The 22071-nt window shown below is 39.3% G+C and overlaps 3 protein-coding genes across 3 annotated transcripts in view; 2 read left to right on the plus strand and 1 right to left on the minus strand.

The window, feature by feature from the left end:
* LOC106872567 (uncharacterized) overlaps positions 1-8439 on the minus strand; it is a 51217-nt gene extending 42778 nt beyond the window's left edge. Inside the window, exon 1 of the mRNA XM_014919602.3 lies at positions 8302-8439. The gene's annotated coding sequence lies outside the window, so the exon portion shown is untranslated. The remainder of the gene's footprint in view (positions 1-8301) is intronic.
* Positions 8440-16439: 8000 nt separating this feature from the next.
* Positions 16440-17243, plus strand: LOC149134297 (uncharacterized). The gene has a single exon (XM_089356890.1). The coding sequence runs from the start codon at positions 16440-16442 to the stop codon at positions 17241-17243; it is 804 nt and encodes a 267-aa protein (XP_089213016.1).
* A 1213-nt stretch (positions 17244-18456) lies between these two features.
* On the plus strand, positions 18457-22071 carry LOC106872522 (uncharacterized). The gene is made up of 2 exons (XM_089356892.1): positions 18457-18839; positions 22062-22071. The coding sequence occupies exons 1-2, from the start codon at positions 18457-18459 to the stop codon at positions 22069-22071; spliced, it is 393 nt and encodes a 130-aa protein (XP_089213018.1).

Below are 22071 nucleotides of genomic sequence, written 5' to 3' on the forward strand. Positions count from 1 at the left end.
CGAGAATAAGTAATGACTAAATAACTGTTCAAAATAGAAGCCAAATCTACGTCTAATATCGCAACTTACCATCTTAGAAAAAGGACAGGAATATTGGATAAAGTAGTCCTAGATACACTATGTTCCCAGTTGCAACACCTTTGATGATAGGTCTGCTGGATCAGCTACGACACAGGGGAGTGGGGTCCTAAACAACAACTGCAACAACAACTAACGAGTTTATAAGCACATGTGTTAGAAAGCTAAAGTGTTTGACATTTGACAAGATTCCAAAGTGTCTTTGAATAAAAACACAGAAATAAACACAAGTTTGCAATTAATTACTGCTGCTAATTACAAGAATAAGCAATGGCTAACCAATCACTGCTTCAACCACTAATTACACTCTCATTAACTCTTCAATTAAGATATAAATTTAAATAGCAGAAGCTGTAGAACAGCATAAAATCTACCTTTGCTTCAATCGCAAGTAGCAGCTGCTTCGTTTAAATCAGTGGGTCTCAGCCAAACAACCCTTGGGGACCCTTTTAAGAGTTTCTGGGGTTTCTTTCATTCTTTGACTTGTTTCAGTCATTTCACTGCGACCATGCTGGAGCATTGCCATTAGTCAAATGAATCAACCCCAGGACTTATTCTTTGTAAGCCTGGTACTTATTCTATCGGTCTCTCTTGCCGAACTGTTAAGTGACAGGGACGTAAACACACTAAGATCGGCTGTCAAGCAATGATGAGGGGTACAAACACAGACACACAAACATACACACACACACATATATCATCATCATCGTTTAACATCCGCTTTCCATGCTGGCATGGGTTGGACGGTTTGACAGAGGACTGGTGAACCAGAAGGCTGCCCCAGGCTCCAATCTGATCTGGCATGGTTTCTACAGCTGAATGCCCTTCCTAATGCCAACCACTCTGAGAGCGTAGTGGATGCTTTGTACTTGTCACCAGCATGGGAGCCAGTCAGGGGGCACTGGCATTGACCACATTCGGACGATGCTTTTTACATATATATATACACACACACAAACACACACAACAGGTTTCTTTTAGTTTTCATATATCAATCCACTCACAGGGCCTGGCTTTGGTTGACCCAGAGCAATAGTAAGGACAGACTGTGGACTGAACCTGTAACAATATGGTTGCAGAATAAGCATCTCAAACACACAGCCACATCTCTGCCAATTTATCATTGTAAATTATCATCTCAACTTCTCTGGCCCCCACAAATAAATTTCATATTTTCCTTGACTAATCTTAAACTTTTGTCTGAGACCAAACTTTTCTCTCATCTGTTAGAGGCAACAACCATCAGAGCATATTTTAAACTAACTAATCATTCATAATTAACATTTTTTTTTTCTTTTTTAATGAACTTTAAGTAGAGACGATGAGCTCATACAGAAAAAGTCATTCCAGATTGGAAACCTAATTCCAAAAAAGCTAGACATGTACAGTAAATGTGTATCTTTAACCTTTGACATTAACATGACAATGCTGAACTTTCTACAATAGGAACAAGCAAGCAAAAATGAAATCCTGAAGCAGGGAATTATTTAGCTCTCATTAGATAAGAATTTTGTACATGGTATTCAATGCAGGAAAACTAACAAAAGACGCTGGAAATGGATGCTTGTTAGTTGGGTTTCAGTATTCTGCAGCTCCAGGCCAGTCCGTTTCCATTTTTAACATAATCAAGAATTCAAATAAAAATCTGGAGTCATCCTTTAACAGATTCATATTTTGTCACAGACATGTGATTCGTCAGTCACAACAAAAGACAAGTCTCAGCTCTGTGAGCCAGTGTTTGGAGTCTTAGTGCTGATAATTCCAGAATTTTCAAATGGATTAACAGAAAATAACAGAAAGCCAAAACAAGATCACTTTAACCCTTTTGTTGCCATATTTCTGTCGAGATACACTGCCTTTCTTTGTTTCAATTCATTTTGAAAATTATGAAGAATTTAGTAAAATAACTTTGTCATTATCAAACTTGGTATTTTGAAATTAAATTAACACAAAATTTCAGTGGGAAAGTTTTAGTTTAGATTATTTTAAAGCAGAAAGTTTCTATCATGGAACCGGGAGCAGGCTCAGGCACATTGGTATCAAAAGGGTTTAAACAGATCATAGACCAAGGCAGTTTCAAGGGGTTTGCTATCAAAAGGGTTAATTAGTTTAGGGTCCAGAAGTGTTTGGAACAATTTTAAAATCTAAGTCAGATATGATAATTCTGTCCACCTGTTAGTCAATCATCATCATCATCATCAACAATGTTAATAATGCAACAATATTACCATAGAAACAATTCTGAAACTAGCACAAAACAAAATGGACTTCGACATATTCATTATTGAGTAAGAAGAAAAAAAAATCTCAAAAAATCTAAATTTCTAGTTGTTGCCTCGCCCTAACTCTGCTCTGACCAAGCAGGGCAGTCTACGTGCCACTATGATGAAGGGCAGTCTACATGCCACTATGATGAAGGGCAGTCTACGTACCACTCATCCATCTTCTCAGACAGTTTAATTCAAGCTACATTATCCAGTAGATATTTCCTCTTTTATTTTTAGAGACAGATTTGGCTGCTGTTTCTGGCATATATAACAACTATGTAGCAGCTTATTCATTTGGTTTATTTGGGATCTGATCTTCCAAGAAAACTTGGCAATTCCAGAGTTTATATCCCACTTTCATCTCATCAACTGCAGCAACTTTTCTTTCAATTATGTTTAGCAGCCAGCAAAGCTTTATATCATCATCATCATCATCGTCGTCATCATTTACTGCTGATTTTCCATGCAGGCATGGGTTGGATAGTTTGACAGGATCCAGCAAGCTGCAGGGCTGTGTCAAGCTCCAACATCAGCTTTGGCATGGTTTCTATGGCTGGATGCCTTTCCTAATGCCAGCCACTTAAGAAGGGCAAGATGAGAGATATATGAGTGGCTCAGGGAAGGAATAGATCAGAAAAGAGTGGGGTGATGTGTAAAGTGTAAAAGCAGTAGAGATGGAGACATAGAGGTACATCTGGGACTACAGCAAGTAGGGCATGATGAAAGGGCAAGGGGCATTGAAAATAATAGCAGATAAGGGAGATGTTAAGAATGGAGTATAGAAGAGAGAGAGAGAGAGAGAGAGAGCAGTGGCTGAAGGCATAACAAGGAGGTGATTGGTAGAAATAATGATGTCTGAAATTATCTAACTAAGAAGATAGCATCAGTCTCCCCATCACAAAACCAAACTGCATCTCATCTAGTGAGATTCTGCTTCTAATCAATTAGGCTATCAATCTCTCCTTAACTTGAATGACCTTTATGCTTGTGTGTGTGTGTGTGTGTGTGTGTGTGTGTGTGTGTGTGTGTGTGTGTGTGTGTGTGTGTGTGTGTGTATCATACATGCCTGGAGTTACGGTTTTATGCACCCAACAAAGTATTATTGTTAAGCTGAAACTGTTGCCAATGTAAAAAGAAATAGAATGGTGAAACTATTTTTTTGCTTTCTGAAAAAGCAACGTTTTGGACTTACTTTTGCATAACAGCAACGATATGTGTGTGTGTATGTATGTGTGTACATGTATCACTTGCATCTATAGCCACACTTGTGTCGATATATCTATAATCCCATGCATGGCTACATGTGCCAGTGTGGATATAGGCACAAGTGTTGCTTAAAAGGTTGTGTGTTTGAAGAAGCTTGCTTTCCAAGCATGAGGTCACTACGCAGCACAATAGGCAGGGTTAGGGTCTTCCGCTACAGCCCTGGGCAACCAAAGCCTTATGAAGAGATTTGGGAAACTGAAAGAAGCCAATTGTGTATGTGTGTGTACTTCTTCATCATCATCATGGTTTAAAGTCTACTTTCCAAGCAGTCATGAGGTGGAAGGATTGGCACAGTTAGGATCAGCATGCATTCGGGAATTCTGCTCATTGATACGGTTCAAAGGGTCTCATCACACAGTTTACTTTGGTTTTAGTTCTAGGGCTGGGTACCATTCCTAACACCAACCACTTTACAGTGACATCAGTACTAGAGAGGTTTGATGTCATCATCACATGACTAAAAGGACCTCACATCCCCACATTTCTGCTCCCTCAACAACCTCTTTACATAGTGAGAAGCGTAAGTGATAGAAGTATGAGTAACAGTGATGAGGAGTAGAGTGACAGGAGAACTCAATATTTTGAGAGAGGTGTGTATATCGAAGGCAATGTAACGTGATTGAACGATCCTTGTGTTTGGGAAGAATAACAACAGGTCTTAATTGCAGCTGAAACATGAGAAAAAGGATTCCAAAACGAAACAAATTGCCGTATTTATTCGTGTGCAAGTCACACTCTTTTATGCTTGAGTTGGAGACGGGGAAAAAATGGGGTGCAACTGATACATGGGGCAAAGCCAAAATTATGAAGAGAAAATTTCGCCCCATCATTTAACACTAAATTAGGGGTGCGACTTATACACGAGTAAATATGTGGTAACTTGGCAACAAACAAGATATTTTCATTGCAACCGAAAACACCCAGACATTCCTATTAAAAAACCCTTCCCTGGCCGTCAAACGAAATCATTGCCAGCTACTGACGAGCGAAAGTGAAAGTGGAAACTAAACCCTTTCCCCCAAAGACTATCAGGAACCTTAACTAAAAGTGAAATAAATCTGCAAACCAAGTCTTAAACGAATTTATCCATTTCCATTCGGGGAGGAGGCGGGGGCTCGCGCCCACTAAACTTCAGGTTTAGTCTTTAAGTTAACATCTAATGTTTGCATAGTAATAACTGTCGAGGCAGAAATCAATAAGAGTGTCTGTGAAACCAACGAGAGAGAAAAAATGCTTTATGTTAAACCAGTAAAAAACAAAGTTCAAATCTACACATAAAGAAGGATTTTATTTTATATTGATTAAAATCAACGAACCGATATCGACTCTGAAGTAAAAAAAAAAAAATAATGGAAAAAATTTCTTGAGATGGCGACAGTTAAGTTTGTATAACTCTCCATTTTCATTTCTGCACACAAAGCGAAAATAAAAGACCGTGACTGCGAAGAATCTCTACCAAGTCGTTCACTATGTTAGAAGAACCGTCCACATATATTCTTCGTTTCCTATTGCAACGATCCAACAAGGGAGTCACTATGTGGGGGTTAACTCTGCTAGAAACAGCAACCAAACCTACCTCAAATCAGACACTAGAGTCTTAGACAATGAAGGAACACACAATGTAGGTCTAGAATGCCTTTGATCATGAGTGTTTTAGGACCACTTTTAACCCGGGGCTAAACTCAATAATAATTGTCATTCACATTGTATATGTAGTCGATTAAATCGTCGTTAGGGGGTCGGCTAGTTTTAACTGGAAAGATGACAGGCAAAACTGACTCCTGAGGGATATGAGTTCGGAACGCAGCGGGGTGTAAATACCGTGAGGTATTCTGTCAGGTTGTACCAAATTACGAGAGAGAAAAAATACATCAAACAGAGAAATATCTAGATTTGACATGAAGCAGAACAACAACAACATTAAGTTCCACTGAGCCGTGAAGATTTTTGCGAAAATAAAATGAAAACTGCTGACGTGTGGATAGCGAAGTTTTTTGAAAAATCAGCAGAAGAAAGGATGAAGAGTGAAAAAACATCCAAAAAGTGAAGAAATTGGAGTAAAAGAGATTAGAGAAACTAAGGAGTAAACTTGTTGAAATGGCAGGGAAAAAAAAAAGTTTAACTTGTAGCGAAAAATCGGAGCGGCTAATTAAGCATAATTTGATGTAATGAGGTGAAAGCGAGTTAGACGGATGGGTGTGACATGGTGATGCGATGGGAAGAACGGAAATAGACTGGAAACTCATTAAAAAATGAACAAAGAGACGTCTGTGTGAGTTTAGATTGAAAGAGATAAAAGAAAAAAAAGAAGGTTGTGAAGGTAGAAGAAAGAATGAGGGAAATCAAACGGGGGAGGATAGGGATCTGAAAGCTCTTGGGTGGTAATTTAGTTTATTAGCACTAATTAAAAAAATACAATAGGAATATCATTTATATAAAAATACAATTATATGAAATTTCTCATATATATATGTTGTTCTTCACACACACACACGTGTATGTGTGTGTGACGATAAACTTAAATCAGAGTCTTGGTGTATAATTAATTATCATGTGGAAAGTGAATAATAAATACGAAGATATTTGTTTTTCCGCATTAAACATCAAAATTTGAAATATAAAACTGGTGGAAAATGTTTTTGTTTTGCTGGGCTTTTTTGTGTTTTTTAAAGAGAAAAATGGTGTTAAAGGAATATTACCAAAGGCCTCTACTATTTTGCGTTTCAATAGATTTCTCTACGTGTATTTATTCTAAGAATGGTTATGAAAACTCTACATCTTGTTACAGCAACATTGTTTCGTGCCATGCACCTTTGTCAATTGCATAAATGTGTGCAGCCAGATGCAGTTTAATTTGCGTCTTGAGAATATCCTGGTATGTATGTATGTATGTAGTATATTTGTGTATATATATGTATAAATATACGGGTGTGCGTGTAGTGCATATGTGTATATACGTACGTGTATGCAAATATGTATGGTTGTATGTAAATATGTTTGTATAATAAATATTTGTGTACGTGTGTAAATATTTATATGGATGTGTGTGTGTGTGTGTGTGTGTGTGTGTGTGTACGTATGTATTTTTAATGTCTGTGTATGCATGTGTGTTATTCCAGGTTGGTATTGCAGTGGTGCCGTATAGAAGAACTGTCAAAACATTGCAGGTTTTCAGAAGAAAGAGAAAGAAACGTGAAGATATTCGATGACGTAAATCTTTCGACACCGCAAAGAGAAATGCTGTTGTTTTGTTTGGATGTTAACAGCAGTGTGTTGTTATATCGGCGGAATTAATATTATACTAACCACAGTCAGAGTAGATTGTAAAATTCACAAATAATACCAGACAGATGTTATATATTCATGTCTGAAATTACTTTATTTACAGATATTCGACTACAATTAAAGAATATTTACTCTGCAAGTTCTCAAGAGACGAAACTTTTGGGGTTTTTTTTTTCTTAAACGTTGAATGAAATACATTTATAAAAAAAAAAAACAATTTCACAAAGAAATGCGTAAATGTGGGACGAAACACGTAAATAAAAAAAAAAGCATAACCATTGTAATATAACGAACGAAGCAACGAGGTAAAAATCTACGTGGTGTCGTAAGCTGCTAGAAATAGCAGCTAAATCTCGTTAACCTCACGTTTTAAAAAGACGTGTGACATGAAGGAGACCTAGATAGATTATGCCTGAAAAAAAGTGAGATGCCACGAATGACAAGTGTTTTGATTATTCAGAGCCCGTCTGGGGGATAAATCTCAACTATATATATATATAATTGGGTTAAAAAAATTTTTTAAATAAATAAAAATAAAATAAATAAATAAGGATAAAAGTTTGAACAATATCTCTCTTGTTTAAAACTAAATTATTGCCTTATAATAAATCGATGTCTGATATGTACAATTAATTTCTAAAAATATGTATTTTTTAATATTATAGAAAACAAATTCATAACAGCGGAAGTGTAAAAACGAAGACATAAACTAAACTGAATGTAATTAGATTCAGATCCAGTAAAATTGTAGTCGTTAAAAATTGACGCTGGAAGAGAAATTTACTTGATTAAATGACATGGGTAGAGGAAACCCACTACCTCTGCCACCCAAAATGGTTTTAATAGAAATAGGACATGTGGAACAGAGAGACATACACACAGAACAGAAAACAGATGCTTGTCTGAGAGTATTTGTGGAGTTTATTAAAGCTTAATAAGTAATTTAAAGGGTTAATATGGATGTTGAGGAGAAAAATTAATATATAAAGTTATATATTAGAATTACTTTTGTTTTGATTAGTTTAAGAGGAATGTTAGAAAAGGAAAATATTGCTTCTTCTTCTTCTAAGTCTAGCAGCTGTCAACAGAACAATTCTGATTTTTGTATCACTGCTAAAAGGCTTGATCTTATTCGGGCATTATTAGTAGATACCATAAACTAAGTTCATATAAATTACAACAATTTTGACATTACTAAACAGTGGTCAACCGTCAGCTCGTAAATTAATCAATGTTTAATAGAGAGAAAGAGAGAGGATTAATAAATGAGAAAAGCGATTTCAGCTGTGGTTGGGGTTTTCAATGGGAGCTCACCGGTTTCTAACACCAAACACTTGGCAATAAAAAACAAAGTCATTCAGTAATCATAAAAGACATGCTAAAGATAAAAAGATCAATGAAATACCTAAATCCAGTATCGTAAGAGCCAAGTGCGTATCTTTCAGCAGACAGAGACAGTAACAATCCATTGAACACTCGACGTGGCAACCATGGAAGCTGCCATCTTGCAGCTGTACGGGCCGCTTACAACATTCGCTTTATTACGAAACAATTCTTTGTTTTATTTGATGATAAACTTTCGAAACCTAATTATGGCAATAATTTTAAGATTATTTCAAACATTACGATCATCTAAATTAGTAATACGACTTCTTCATATCCTTTAGTTGTTTTACTCGTAAGCGACAAATAATTATTAAAGCATTTTTCTCCGCATGGTGTCTTACTTTATACACTGAACGCAATTAACTTTTTATTTTCTTATTCTTTTTTGGCGTCAGACATGAGAATTATGCTTCTTTTTTTTTTTTTTTTCCAGAGACAGAAATGAAGTAAAACGTTTCCGTCTGCCCAGTCTCCCTGAAAAGGTATAGTTTACCCCGAATCTATAGCAAAATGACACTTAGTCAAAATACCACCCAGGTCCTCCTCGTTACAAACCTAATTTCTTAACTATTCGACCATATCCTCCCCCTAGCCACTCAGGTATATAATAAAATTCGTTCCAATCTTCGAGTGTACCTTTTCCCCCTATATTCGTGCCCTTGTGTTAATGCTGGAAACCACTATTAAGGCAGAGTAGCAGAAAGGGTTAGAGCTTCCGACTGAATACCCAGAACAACTTCGTTACCTTCCTTAATATATTTCGAGTTTGTGATTTACCCTTACTCGAAGAAGGCGATGCTCCAGCATGGCTCAAGCCTTTAGCTGAAACCAGTACAAAAATAAAAGATCAGTTGGTGTTGCTGATGATGATGATGTTGTTTAGCCTCAGTTCAACTACGATCGAGCAGATATATGAACGAAGGCGTTCCTACCACGACCATCCAATTTTTTAAAGTGAAACTAAGAATACATTTTGAGTAGGTGATTATGAGGCTGCTATTTCTAGCAGACCGAACAACCATTTTTCTTTTATTCTTTTAAAAACTTCAGAAAAAAATAAAAGCTCTTGCAGTTATTATTTTTTTACTTGCTTCAGTCATTGGACTGCGGCCTTGCTGGAGCACCGTCTTCACAGTTTTGTTCACACAAATGAAGCCCAGGACTTACTTTATGTCTGGTTGTCATTCCATTGATCTCTGTTTGTGAAACAGTTGTGGTACAGGGATATAAGCAAACCTACACTGGTTGTCAGCCATAGGAAGACAACACACAGATAGATAGATGGATAGACAGACAGACAGATAGACAGATACATAGAGAGACACATAGAACAGGGTTCTCACCATTACCATTTGCCAGATTCACTTAACAAGGCAAATGGTTGCCCCGAGACTTTAAAAGAAATTACTACTCCGATGATTACAACGATGAAGGTTCCAGATGATCCAATCAACAGAACAGTCTGCTTGTGAAATTAGTATGCAAGTGGCTGAGTACTCCACAGACAAGAATACTACTAACGTAATTTTCAGGGAGATTCAACATCACATAGAATGTAAGAAGGCAGGAATTACAGGTAGAACTGACTTTTGCCAGCTGAGTGGACTGGAGCAATGGGAAGTAAAGTGTCTTGCTCAAGAATACAACATGCTGCTTGGAATTGAACTCATGACCTTACGATCATGAGCCAAATGCCCTAACCATTAAGCCATACACCTTCCCGTCAGAATTATAACAGAAGACACTTGCTCCAGGTGCTGCACAGTGGGACTGAACCTAAAACCTCATTCTTTTCGACTCTAGGCACAAGGTTCGAAATTTTGGGTGGGGGGGCAGTCATTTAGACTAACTCCAATATGCAACTGGTACTTAATTTATCAGCCTGAAGAGGATGAAAAGCAAAGTCGACCTTGGCAGAATTTGAACTCAGAACGTAAAGACAGACGAAATACTGCCAAGCATTTCGCCCGGTGTGCTAATGATTCTGCCAGCTCCCCCTGCCTTATGCCTCCACCTTCACAGGGTCAACGATCTTATCTACACCTCTGAAAGAATGTGTTGACTTTATGCTAGTAAACTGGTTTCTTAGTTTATAAAGAAGAAACAAGGTTACCAGTAATATAATGGGGCAGGGCAGTATCTCAGTTGTGTATTGAGTGCACACTATTTTTTTTTTTAGGCACAGCCGTAGCTGTGTGGTAATAAGTTTGCTCTCCAACGACGTGGTTGAAGGTTCAGTTGCACTAAGTGGCACTTTGAGCAAGTGTCTTCTACTCTAGCCCCAAGCTGACCAAAGCCTTGTGAGTGGATTTGGTAGATGGAAACTGAAAGAAGCCCATTATATATATATATATATATATATATATATCATCATCATCATCATCATCATCGTTTAACGTCCATTTTTTTCATGCTGATAATTACATATATATGAGTTAGAGGTTAGACAACCATCTAAGGGATAATAAATATCCTATATACTATTGGAGGGATACCTATTTATATCCAAATACTTACTATTGCAAGGCAATACTACAATTGAATAATTGGTAAACAATTGGAGGTAAACAATACAATTGAATAATAGGTATGTGTGGTGTTTGTCCCCCACCACTGCTTGACAACCAATGTTTGTGTGTTTACATTCCAGTAATTTAGTGGTTTGGCAAAAGAGATCGATGGAATAAGTACCAGGCTTTAAAAAACGGTAAGTACTGAGGTCAATTCGCTCAATTAAAAATTCTTCAAGACGGTGCCCCAGCATGACTGAAGTGAGTCGAAGAATATATATTTTTGTCTTTTGAAATTTTGTGCCCAAAACCTGTAGAACCCTTCATGCACACTACACCACTGCCTGTAGAACCCTTCATGCACACTACACCACTGCCTGTAGAACCCTTCATGCACACTACACCACTGCCTGTAGAACCCTTCATGCACACTACACCACTGCCTGTAGAACCCTTCGTGCACACTACACCACTGACAGGGACATGTTTAAAGGACCAAAAAGCGAAGACCATCTATTCAAAACTAAATGCTATTTTGACCAAGAATGAGTAGAGACACACAGGGAAAGATATTTCATTGTTCATGGCCACTCTGTTTTTACCCAAGGTACATTTCTTTTTTTTTTCCTTTCTGTTACATCCAGGACCATATAATTCAGAATCTAAGGTGGTGTAATGTGTGAATTAAAACAAATTTCCCCCTTATTTCTAGATAGTCAAATGATCGTATGGATACTTCTTAATGTGGTCATTCAACTTGCTAGAAATAAAAACATCCTTACCATCTTAGATATTATTCTTCATGGTCCTGGATGCCCTCTGCCTGGGAGGAATGGCCACAATTGGAATAGCTTTGATTATGTGTCTGCTCAATGTCTTCATTTTCAGATACTTAAAATGGTTTTTAAAAGCTATAAAGAAGACACTTGCTCAAAGTGCCACTCCAGCCTTCTTCAGGTGTCTTGGGGAAATTTCAAACCTGGGTTCTCATTCCTATGGTATTTTTCGATATTATTATTATTATTGTTATTATTATTATTGTTCAGGTCACTGCTTGGAATTGAGCTCGGAATCTTGGGGTTAGTATCCCATGCTTTTAACCACTACACCATATGCCTGTGGGCAATTATGGAGTGAATTTTAGGGCTTATAAATCTAATATTTTCCTATCCTTCCTTAATGCCGGTTCCCATATGCTGTTCATATCTGCACTCGGTCTGCTTAGCAGATTATTGTGTCCTAGCATATGTGCTGCTCCTTTTAGTTTTCTTATTTTCCAGTGGTGTTCTCTGTCTATTATTTTAACTTCATCCCACAGGAGGAAGTTGTCACCATTTTTCCATACATGATCAGCTATACCCAATTTATCAATATCTCCTTGTGTTACAGCTTTGCAATGTTCGTCTATCCTTATTTTGAGGGGGCGGCATATTTCGCCTTTGTATAACCTACCACAACTGCATGGGATGGAGTACATGCAGTTCTTAGTCATATTCTCTTCTATTGGTGGTTTTACTCGAAGGAGATATTTGCAAAATGTTGTATTACTCTTGAATACTGTCCGTTCCTGATTATCACAAACCCCATCACAATCAAAGAATTCTAAAGACACTTTCTATTTATTCTTCACTGGTTTTCAGTCTATTTGGGTTTCTAAGTCCATCACAAAGAATGTCATAGGAACTTTTCCTGAATATTTACATTTATGGAAGAATAATTATCTGTAAAACAAATCTCTACTGAAATTTTTATATGAGTCTACACATTTATGTATGGCCATAAGCTAAATATATAATTTCTGCCAAGTTATTTTCAACATGGTAGAGTCAACCCAACATATGTACATGTACACATATATGCATACATACACACACAAACATATTTATACATATATACAGGGTGCGGTAAATATATTGTCGTCTACATTATGTGAAAATGAAAATAACACTAACATCTCATTTTAATAGATATATTTTCCAAAATTACATAAAAATATCTTGAAATTCTAAAGAGTAAATTTATCCAATAAAATCGCCATTGGCTTCAACCATTGGCCTCCAGACGACTTCGGAATCTCCTGCAACTCTTCTGGACGGTCTCCTTGTTTAAGTTGGTGAATGCTGCCATAATCCTTGCCTGCAGTTCATCTTTGGTGCTACAAGGAGTTTTATTGGTCTCTAACTCAACTGTGCCCCACACATAATAATCAAGGGGGTTACAGTCTGGGAAGTTAGGTATCAGGGGTGATGTGGTCACAGAAATTGTCTGACAGCCATGACTGGGTTCTCCTGCTTGTGTGGCATGGTACAGAGTCCTGTTGCCAGACATAGGGTCTTCCAGCAGCCATCCTCTTGACCCAGGGCAGCACTACCTCCACCAGGCACTTGATGTAGGCCACTGTGTTGAGTCTGAAGCTGTGTGGGGAAGATGAATGGAGGCATAACATCACCTTCACTAGTGATCACTCCAAACACCATGACGCTGACCGGGTGTTTGGTTTTTATCATTCTTGGCACATGTTTTGAGGACATGACAAGCCAACGGTTGTTCTGTGTTCACCATCTCTTCATATTGGAGCTTCTGGCATGAATGCCAAGCAGTACAGTATGTCGTTTCCAAATGTTTGGCAGAGTGAATTGTGTGATGGTCCTTTTTTTCTCACAGACAATGCCCAACTGACTCTATGATAGCGTGTAGTCGACAAAATCAAAAACAAACAATGTACATGCACGAAATTAAAAATATAAAATGGCGACAATTTACCCATCGCACCCTGTATATATGTTTGTGTATGTATATGTATATATATGTATGTGTATACATTCATATGTACCTTTGTATATTCATTTATATATGCGTGTGACAGCATCACTTATGCAAGTAACATAGATTACAAAAGAGCTGTCAGCTAATGGAATAAACATCTATTGTCTTATTTCACTTCTCTTATCTGATCAATTTTTATACATGCATATATATATATATCTGTCAGTCTGTCTGGCAATTTATACACACACACACACACACACACATACATACATATGTATATATATATATATATATATATATATATATATATATATATATATATATATATATCATCGTCATCATCATCATTTAACGTCAATCCAACCCATGCCAGTATGAACAACAGACAAACGCATGTTGATCACTGCCAGCACCATCCGAATGTGGCTGATGCCAGTTCCGCCTGACTGGCTCCCATACCAATGACACTGTAAAAATAAAAAGCACCCACTACACTCTCGGAGTGGTTGGCATCAGGAAGGGCATCCAGCTGTGGAATCATTACCAGATCAGATTGGAGCCTTGTGCGGCCTCCTGGCTTGCTAGACCCCAATCAAACCGTCCAACCCATGCCAGCATGGAATACAGACATTAAACGATGATGATGATGATGATGTGTTTGTGTGTGTATAGATTGCCAGAAGACTGACACATAGATAGATAGATGTGTGTATGCGTGTGTGTGTGTGTGTGCGTGCATGTGTAAAGACCTATGTGCATAGTTTGAACTGTTTGTCGATTTGATCAAATATCAAATAACCCAACCGTTCCCTTCCCCCACCCCATCCCATTGCCAATGCATCACTTCTTTCCTCGGAATCAAAATATAACAGACGTTATCCACAAATGTCAAGAAATATAGTTTCAGCAAAGCAGAAAACCATTCAACATTAAATTTGAAACTGAAATACTCAAGCACTTCACTACATACGCCCATGCAGATATGTGTGTGTGTGTGTGTGTGTGTGTGTGTGTGTGTGTGAGAGAGAGAGAGATCATCATTTAACATCCATTGTCAATGCTGGCATGATATACATACATGTGTTTGTGTGTGTGTTTAAGAGTCGTTATTTGCAGTTATAATGAAATACCTTGATGTTTGATGAATGAAACAGACAAACAGCTAAAAGTCTGTGTCGGTAAATATCTCCACCTCTTCTTAGTTTTATGAAACAATCCAAGAGACAGCAATACGTGAATGAATCATAAACGAATAAATAAAGCTAATAAAGAATTGTTGTAAATAAAACTTGACCTACATTTCTGTATATACTCCGAGAGATACAGCTCAGTAAATTACAGCACTTTGAGAAATCATACCAGTTCCTGCATTGGTCAGAGATAATAAGCAATCATTTGCTGATTAATTACATCAAATGTGATCAAACATGAATATATTTGCTAAGATAAGCAATCACCTGAGACCAAATGGAACCATATCTCTCATTAGTTGTATTGTACTCAGCTTTTCAGGTTAAATGACGTTTAATTCAAAACAGATCAATCTGATGTTTTTATCTCTTGGAGAAGTTCAAAAGTTATTCTTCCCATATTTGGTTATTTCTCATATTTTCATTAAGAGTTTGCAGTCTTTGTTAATCAGTATTAATTATATCATTCTACTTAATAATGAATGAGATTACTCACCTACATTTTTTCAGAAACTTTTTTTTTCTTTTTCTTTTATATTTATGAATGACATGTAGTTAAGGTGTGGGAATACAAACTAAGTGAAAGTGTGGCTTACTGGTTAGGGTATTTCGCTCATGATTGTTAGGTCATGAGTTCAATTCCTGGCAGCACATTAAGTCCTTAAGAAAGATCCTTTATTTCACATTGCTCCAGTACATTCAACTGACAAAAAATGAGTTGTACCTGCAATTCCAAAAAAGACCAGTCTTGTCGCATTCTCTGTCACCCTGAATCTCCCTGGGAACTATATTAAAGAGCACGCATGTCTGTGGAGTGCTCAGCCACTTGCACATTAATTTCATGAGTAGGCTGTTCTGTTTATCAGATTAACTGGAGAACTTGTCATTGTAACCCATGGAGTGCCAGTTATCCAAACAGAGGTTACTCATGAGTACCAAACTAGATGATATGCCATGATTATTTTCGTAAACCAATTCGTATTCTTCCAGAGCCAGCAACATGGACAGGAGGCCGAAGGTGGCATTTCAGACTAAAAAACTATCTATGCTATAAACGAAGATGAAAACAAAAATTTGCGCTCAAAACTTTTGCAATTCTATTTTCTACATAATGGTGTTAACAAAAGCGATTGAAGAGTAGATGTTTGTAAACCATTCAAGAACACACATACACACACACACACACACACACACACACACACACACACACACACAACATTTAAATCTATTTTCAATCTCAATATTTTTGTCGCTTTGAAACTGAGACTTGTTCACTGACAAAAGAGATGCAGCAAGAGTTTTTGTCAGGGTTAGGGTTAGGGTTAGGGTTAGGGTTAGGGTTAGGGTTAGGGTTTTGTCATTGTTTCAAAGAAGGAAAATATTTAGACACAAACGAAATTTAAATTTTGCAGTGAAAGTAACAGCTTCTGTTGTTCTGGAATTGCTTACAAACATCTTACACACTGCAAATTCTCTTAAATATTCAACCTTACCCTGACCCCTATTTACAAAACTTTCCACTCTTTTTCATTTTTTTTTAATTTGATTCTTTATACAGACAATTCTTGCTATTAAAATAAATTCTCTTTAACATTCGTTTAAATTGTTACGTTATAGAAATAATTATAACAGCTACAGAGTCGAAACATTTCCTCAATGACATCCGGAAGTACAACTGTGCATTCCAAATGACAGCTTCCAGCGCTAATGTTCTTCAAGAAGGCGGGTTTATGCCTACTTTCAAAGTGCAGAGACAGATTTACCATAAGATAAGTTCGTTTGAACCTGCTGAAAATCAAGATCCTCAATTCCTTCAACTGTACTTTGTAGGCAATTTACATGAACAAGCCACCCGACGAAACTCCATTTCCACTGGCACTAAATTTCAATTGATAATGCAACTACAAGACCTTCTGCACCAGAAAAACAGCTACGTACGCAGCTTCAAGTGCGCCTTGGAAACAGAAGCTCTATCAAATTTTAATGTTGTCGTTGATGTCCAGAAAAGACCATCTAGGGAACATGCAGGCCGTTACAATGCACCCACATGCAATGAAATAGCTGTACTCCTTCACGGTGAACAGCACAATCCCAGAGACATTGTCCTTAGGCGACGTAACACCACCCTCCAACGAATTAGTGAAACGCATCGATCTTACGACACACTTCAGTATCCACTTCTGATTGTTAACAGTGAGGACGGCTACCACATCGGTATACCACAACAAGATCCACAAAATCGTAATGAACATCTCAACAAGCCAATATCCTGCATGGACTTATACTCGTATCGATTTATGACCCGAAACAACTGCTGTAATCATCTCCACCAGTCTCGAGAGTTGTTTCATCGATTTGCAGTCGATATGTACGCAAAAATGGAATCAGAGAGATTGTGTTTCATCAGGCCGCATAAAAAAAACAATTGCGCTCTGACAGCTACATCCATCTCCGAGATGCCATCAACAATGAAGCTGACCCAACAAGCATAGGAAGACTTTGCATCTTGCCCTCCACATTCATTGTAAGTCCCCGATATATGCATGAAAGAACACAGGATGCAATGACCTTTGTCCGCCATTACGGCAAGCCGGACCTATTCATAACTTTCACATGCAATCCCAAGTGGAAGGAGATTCAGGCGGAACTCTTCTTCGGTCAAAAGCCTAAAGGCAGGCATGACCTCCTCGCCCGAGTTTTCCATCTGAAGTTAATCACTCTCATGGAGCTCATAAAAAAGGGCAAGCCTTCGAACCCATACAATGTGACATGTACACAATCGAATGGCAAGAAAGGGACCTTCCACATGCTCATATCCTGCTTTGGCTGTCAACGAAGATCAAATCCATTGACATCGACAAGATAATCTCTGCAGAACTTCCTGATCCAGCTTTGCACAAAGTACTATACGAAATAGTTAAGGCAAACATGGTTCATGGTCCATGTGGGCGTGGATTGAACATAAACTCACCATGCTTGAAAGACAGCGTATGTTCGAAAAGGTTTCCAAGGAGGTTCCTATAAGAAACTCAGAAAGTGCTGATGGGTATCCATCATACAGACGAGAAAATCAGAAGACGGCGGTTTCACAGCAACTATCGGACAGCTCGAAGTTGATAATAGATGGATTGTTCCCTACTGCCCGATCCTGTAAAAGACTTTCAATGACCACATCAACGTTGAGTTTTGCAACTCTGTTAAGTCCATAAAGTACGTTTGTAAGTATATGAACAAGGGTTCTGACGCTGCAATGCTTGGACTTCAACAACAATACTGCCAGGATGAGGTGATGCAATATTAGGTGGGACGGTACATAAGTAGCAACGAGGCTTTCTGGCGCATCTTCGGCTTTCCACTTCACCACCCCACCGTTCAGCAGCTTGCAGTGCACCTGGAAAACGGTCAAAGTGTGTACTTCACCGATGCTAATGCTTCTCTGTTGGCAGAGGAACCAAGAGATAGCTCGCTCACAGCATTCTTCAAGCTTTGTCAAGTTGATTCATTCACTCAAACCTTGCTGTATCTACAGATTCCATCGTACTACACTTGGAATGGAAAAAACGGACCCCAAGGAAAGCAGGTCAAAATGTTCATGGATAGCCTGGCATTAAGTTTGACACTTGCCTTGAGCAAGTATGCACAGTGCATCCCACTCAACAAGAGTGCTTCTACCTCCGCCTACTACTGCATGAGCTCAGAGGGCCAATGTCTTTCCAGGCCCTAAAAACCGTTCATGGACATGTCTGCACAACATATAGAGAAGCCTGCTATCGACAAGGACTGTTAGAAGATGGTGCACAATGGGATGCAACTTTGGAAGAGGCTGCTTTATCACAATCACCTAAAAGTCTCAGGGCACTGTTTGCAGTTTTACTACAGACATGCGAACTGTGTGATCCTGCAACTCTATGGCTCAAGTACAGGGACAACCTGGCTGAAGACTTTAAGCAGCAAGCTCAACGGCTCTATCCTGACATGGAGGGTATCAGCAATGAAGTCTGCAACAAAACTCTCATTCACATTGAAGACAGAATCGCCACACTGGGTGGAAAGGAATTGTCCACGTATGGCCTGCCACAGACATTCAGGTCAGGGTCAAATAACCTTCCTACTGCTGTCATTCATGAAACGTGTTGTATTTCCCTCAGGAGACTCGCAGAGATAAGACAACGAGTTGTACAATTTAATTATTACATTTATTATTCAATTACATACAAAGAACGCACTCACACAATGTTCGTTATGAATAAACAAGAATCATGTCCGCCATATATATCAATGACATTTTACTACGACAGTCACACAAGACAACAACAATGAAACAATGAACTCAGACGAACCACAGTGACACACGGAACGTCAGACGAATAATATATCCAACAGTCCATATAACACATCCCCACTGAAATTGATGCTACACAAGAAGTATCAACAGCAAAGTCTCTCTTGGGTTTTACGGGTTCTCTTGGACCGTCTTGGGTTGTCTGGTCCATACTCTGGAGCGGGTAACATGGTCTTGGGTCTGGTTTGTCTTTGAGTTAGTGGCACAGTTTCTGAGATCTCCATCGGGTGATCTGTTGCAAATTGAAATACAGTGTTTTCTGCATCACCAGGTTCATTGTCTTCCTCATTTTCCTTTCTGTCAAAGTTATTGTCATCACCGAATGGCAAGCGACTGAGGGCATCAGCATTGCCATGATCTGCTGATTTCCGATATTCAATGGTGTAGTCAAACTGGTTCAGCCACAGGGCCCATCGTGCTAGTCTGTTAGCAGCGAGAAGTGGCGTCCCTTTCCTCGGACTGAACAGTGATGTCAGTGGCTTGTGGTCAGTCACGAGTACGAATTTACGACCGTACAAATACTGGTAAAACTTCTGCAACCCAAATATGATAGCCAGGGCTTCCTTTTGAATTTGGCTGTAGTTACGCTGTGCAGAAGTGAGAGTCTTAGACATATTGGCTATTGGGCGCTTGCTTGCATCAGGATAGCGGTGAAACAGGACTGCTCCAATACCAACGTTTGATGCGTCGCAAGCCAGTCCCAAAGTTTTGTTTGGATCGAAGCGTATCAGAACTTGACTCGATGAAAGTACATTTTTCAAGTGATCAAAAACTGACTGTTCCTCATCTCCCCACTTCCAAATAGTTGACTTTTTTGTAAGGCAATAGAGTGGCTCTGCTATACTGGCTAGGTTTGGGATAAACTTTCCATAAAACTGAACTGAACCTAGGAAAGATTTCAAGCTTGATTCGTTCGTTGGAGATGGCATCTTTAAGACTGCTTCGACCTTGGATCCCTTCGTGATCCCTTCAGCCGACAAAATGTGTCCAAGGTATTCTACACTGGGTAGTGCAAACTGGCACTTTTCACGGCGACATCTGAGTCCATTGTCGCTTAGACGTGTGAGCAGACACTTTAGGTTGTTTAGGTGACTGTTTGCATCTTTCCCACTGACGAACATGTCATCCTGGAAGACGGTCACTCCAGGTAGGTCATGGGTCAGGTTTTCCATGATCTCCTGAAAGTAACCAGGTGCTGACTTGATTCCGAAAGGGAGTCGTTGTTGCAGGAGTACTCCACGGTGAGTGCTGAGTGCGAGTCTGCGTTGACTCTCTGGAGCCAGCTTGATCTGATTATAGGCATCAGCAAGGTCTATCCTTGTATATCCGAATCCACCTCCGAGTTTCTGCATCAGTTCAGCAGGGAGTGGCATTGGATGACGGTGATCAGCAAGTTGGTCATTAATTCCCACAGAGTAGTCACCACAAATCCGTAGTTTGGGCTTCAGGTTGCTTGAAGCGTGTGCTTTACGAATCGGTACCACTGGCGTTCCGTATTCGTTGAACTGGACAGGCTTCCAGATTCCCTTGGCGATGCCTTCTTCGTAACCTTTGGCTAGGTCATCATGAAGAGCAAACGGGACCGGACGTGCCTTGTGAAAGACTGGTGTTGCGTCCGATTTGAACTTCACTTCCAGTTCAAAGTTCTTGAGACATCCCAATTCTTGCTTGAAAAGATCTGGAAATTCATCACACATGTTGTGACAATCTTGCTGCAGGGAAACATAGGACTCACTTGAGGTCTTTGGATATATCCCTTCTGCACCTTCCCTCTTCGAAGGTCTCGTTCGAATATTTGCTACTACCACCGAGATCTGCACCCGCGGTCGGCTTCACCCGGGCTCGCGCCCGCGGCTTCCATGCACGCCGCGGCGCCCTCCTACTCGACCGGGCATCGGAAAGTCGCCTCGCCGGCGATCGCGCAACCTGTCGCCCGGCCGGTCCGGCATCGGTCGCTCGCTCCAGCGCCATCCATTTTCGAGGCCGGTCGATTCGGCAGGTAAGTTGTTACACACTCCTGAGCGGATTCCGACTTCCGACACTCAAGCGCTTTCAAAGTACATTGTTGAAAACGAGCCTAAATTACTTCCGGACCAGCTGCAGGCCTACAGATCTATTATTAACAGTGTACGCCAACGCGAGGGACGAATCTTCTTCCTGGATGCTCCTGGATGGACAGGAAAAACATTTATTACGAAGCTTCTCCTTGCAAAGTTAGGTAGCACCAGGACATCGTGGTAGCTGTGGCTTCCTCTGGGATTGCAGCTACTTTGTTACCCGGTGGCAGGACAGCACACTCCACTTTCAAACTCCCCTTCAATTTAGCAGCATCCAAGATGTCTTCATGCAACATCAACAAAAGCTCAGATCAGGGGCAGATACTTAAAAGGTGTTATCTAATTGTCTGGGATGAGTGCACCATGTCTCACAAGGGAGCTCTGGAAGCATTAGATAGAGCCCTGAAAGACATCCGAAACTGTCAGGCTCTGATGGGAGGCATAACGCTTCTGTTGTCAAGTGATTTCAGGCAAACTCTTCCTGTCATTCCGAAAGGCACTAGAGCAGATGAGGTCCAAGCATGCCTAAAGTCCTCTGCCTTGTGGCATCATGTTACCATCCTCAGTCTTACCACTAACATGAGAGATCAGCTACCCGACGACCAAATGTCCGCAAAGTTTGCACAGGACATTTTGACACTTGGTGATAGCAAGGTGCCTCTCGACGCTGCAGGAGAAATGGAAGTGTGGCCATTTTCCTCTGTTGTTAATTCTGTGGATGAGCTCAAACACAAAGTTTTTCCCAACTTCACAGAAAACTACCAAAATCACAATTGGCTGTGTGAAAGAGCAATATTAGCTGCAAAAAAAAAAAAAAAAAAAAAACGTCGCTGTTAAAAAAATAAATCAACAGTTAATGCATTCTCTTCCCGGCACTCTTCACACTTACAAGTCTGTTGATACAATTCCAGATCAAAATGA

The sequence above is a fragment of the Octopus bimaculoides genome, chromosome 8, assembly GCF_046866305.1.
Source record: "Octopus bimaculoides isolate indiv1 chromosome 8, ASM4686630v1, whole genome shotgun sequence".
NCBI classification, from domain to species: Eukaryota; Metazoa; Mollusca; class Cephalopoda; order Octopoda; family Octopodidae; genus Octopus; species Octopus bimaculoides.

Excerpts from the sequence above, each read along its gene's own strand:
- LOC149134297 (XM_089356890.1), top strand. The coding sequence starts at position 16,440 with ATGACAGCTTCCAGCGCTAATGTTCTTCAAGAAGGCGGGTTTATGCCT.
- LOC106872522 (XM_089356892.1), top strand. The coding sequence starts at position 18,457 with ATGTCTTTCCAGGCCCTAAAAACCGTTCATGGACATGTCTGCACAACA.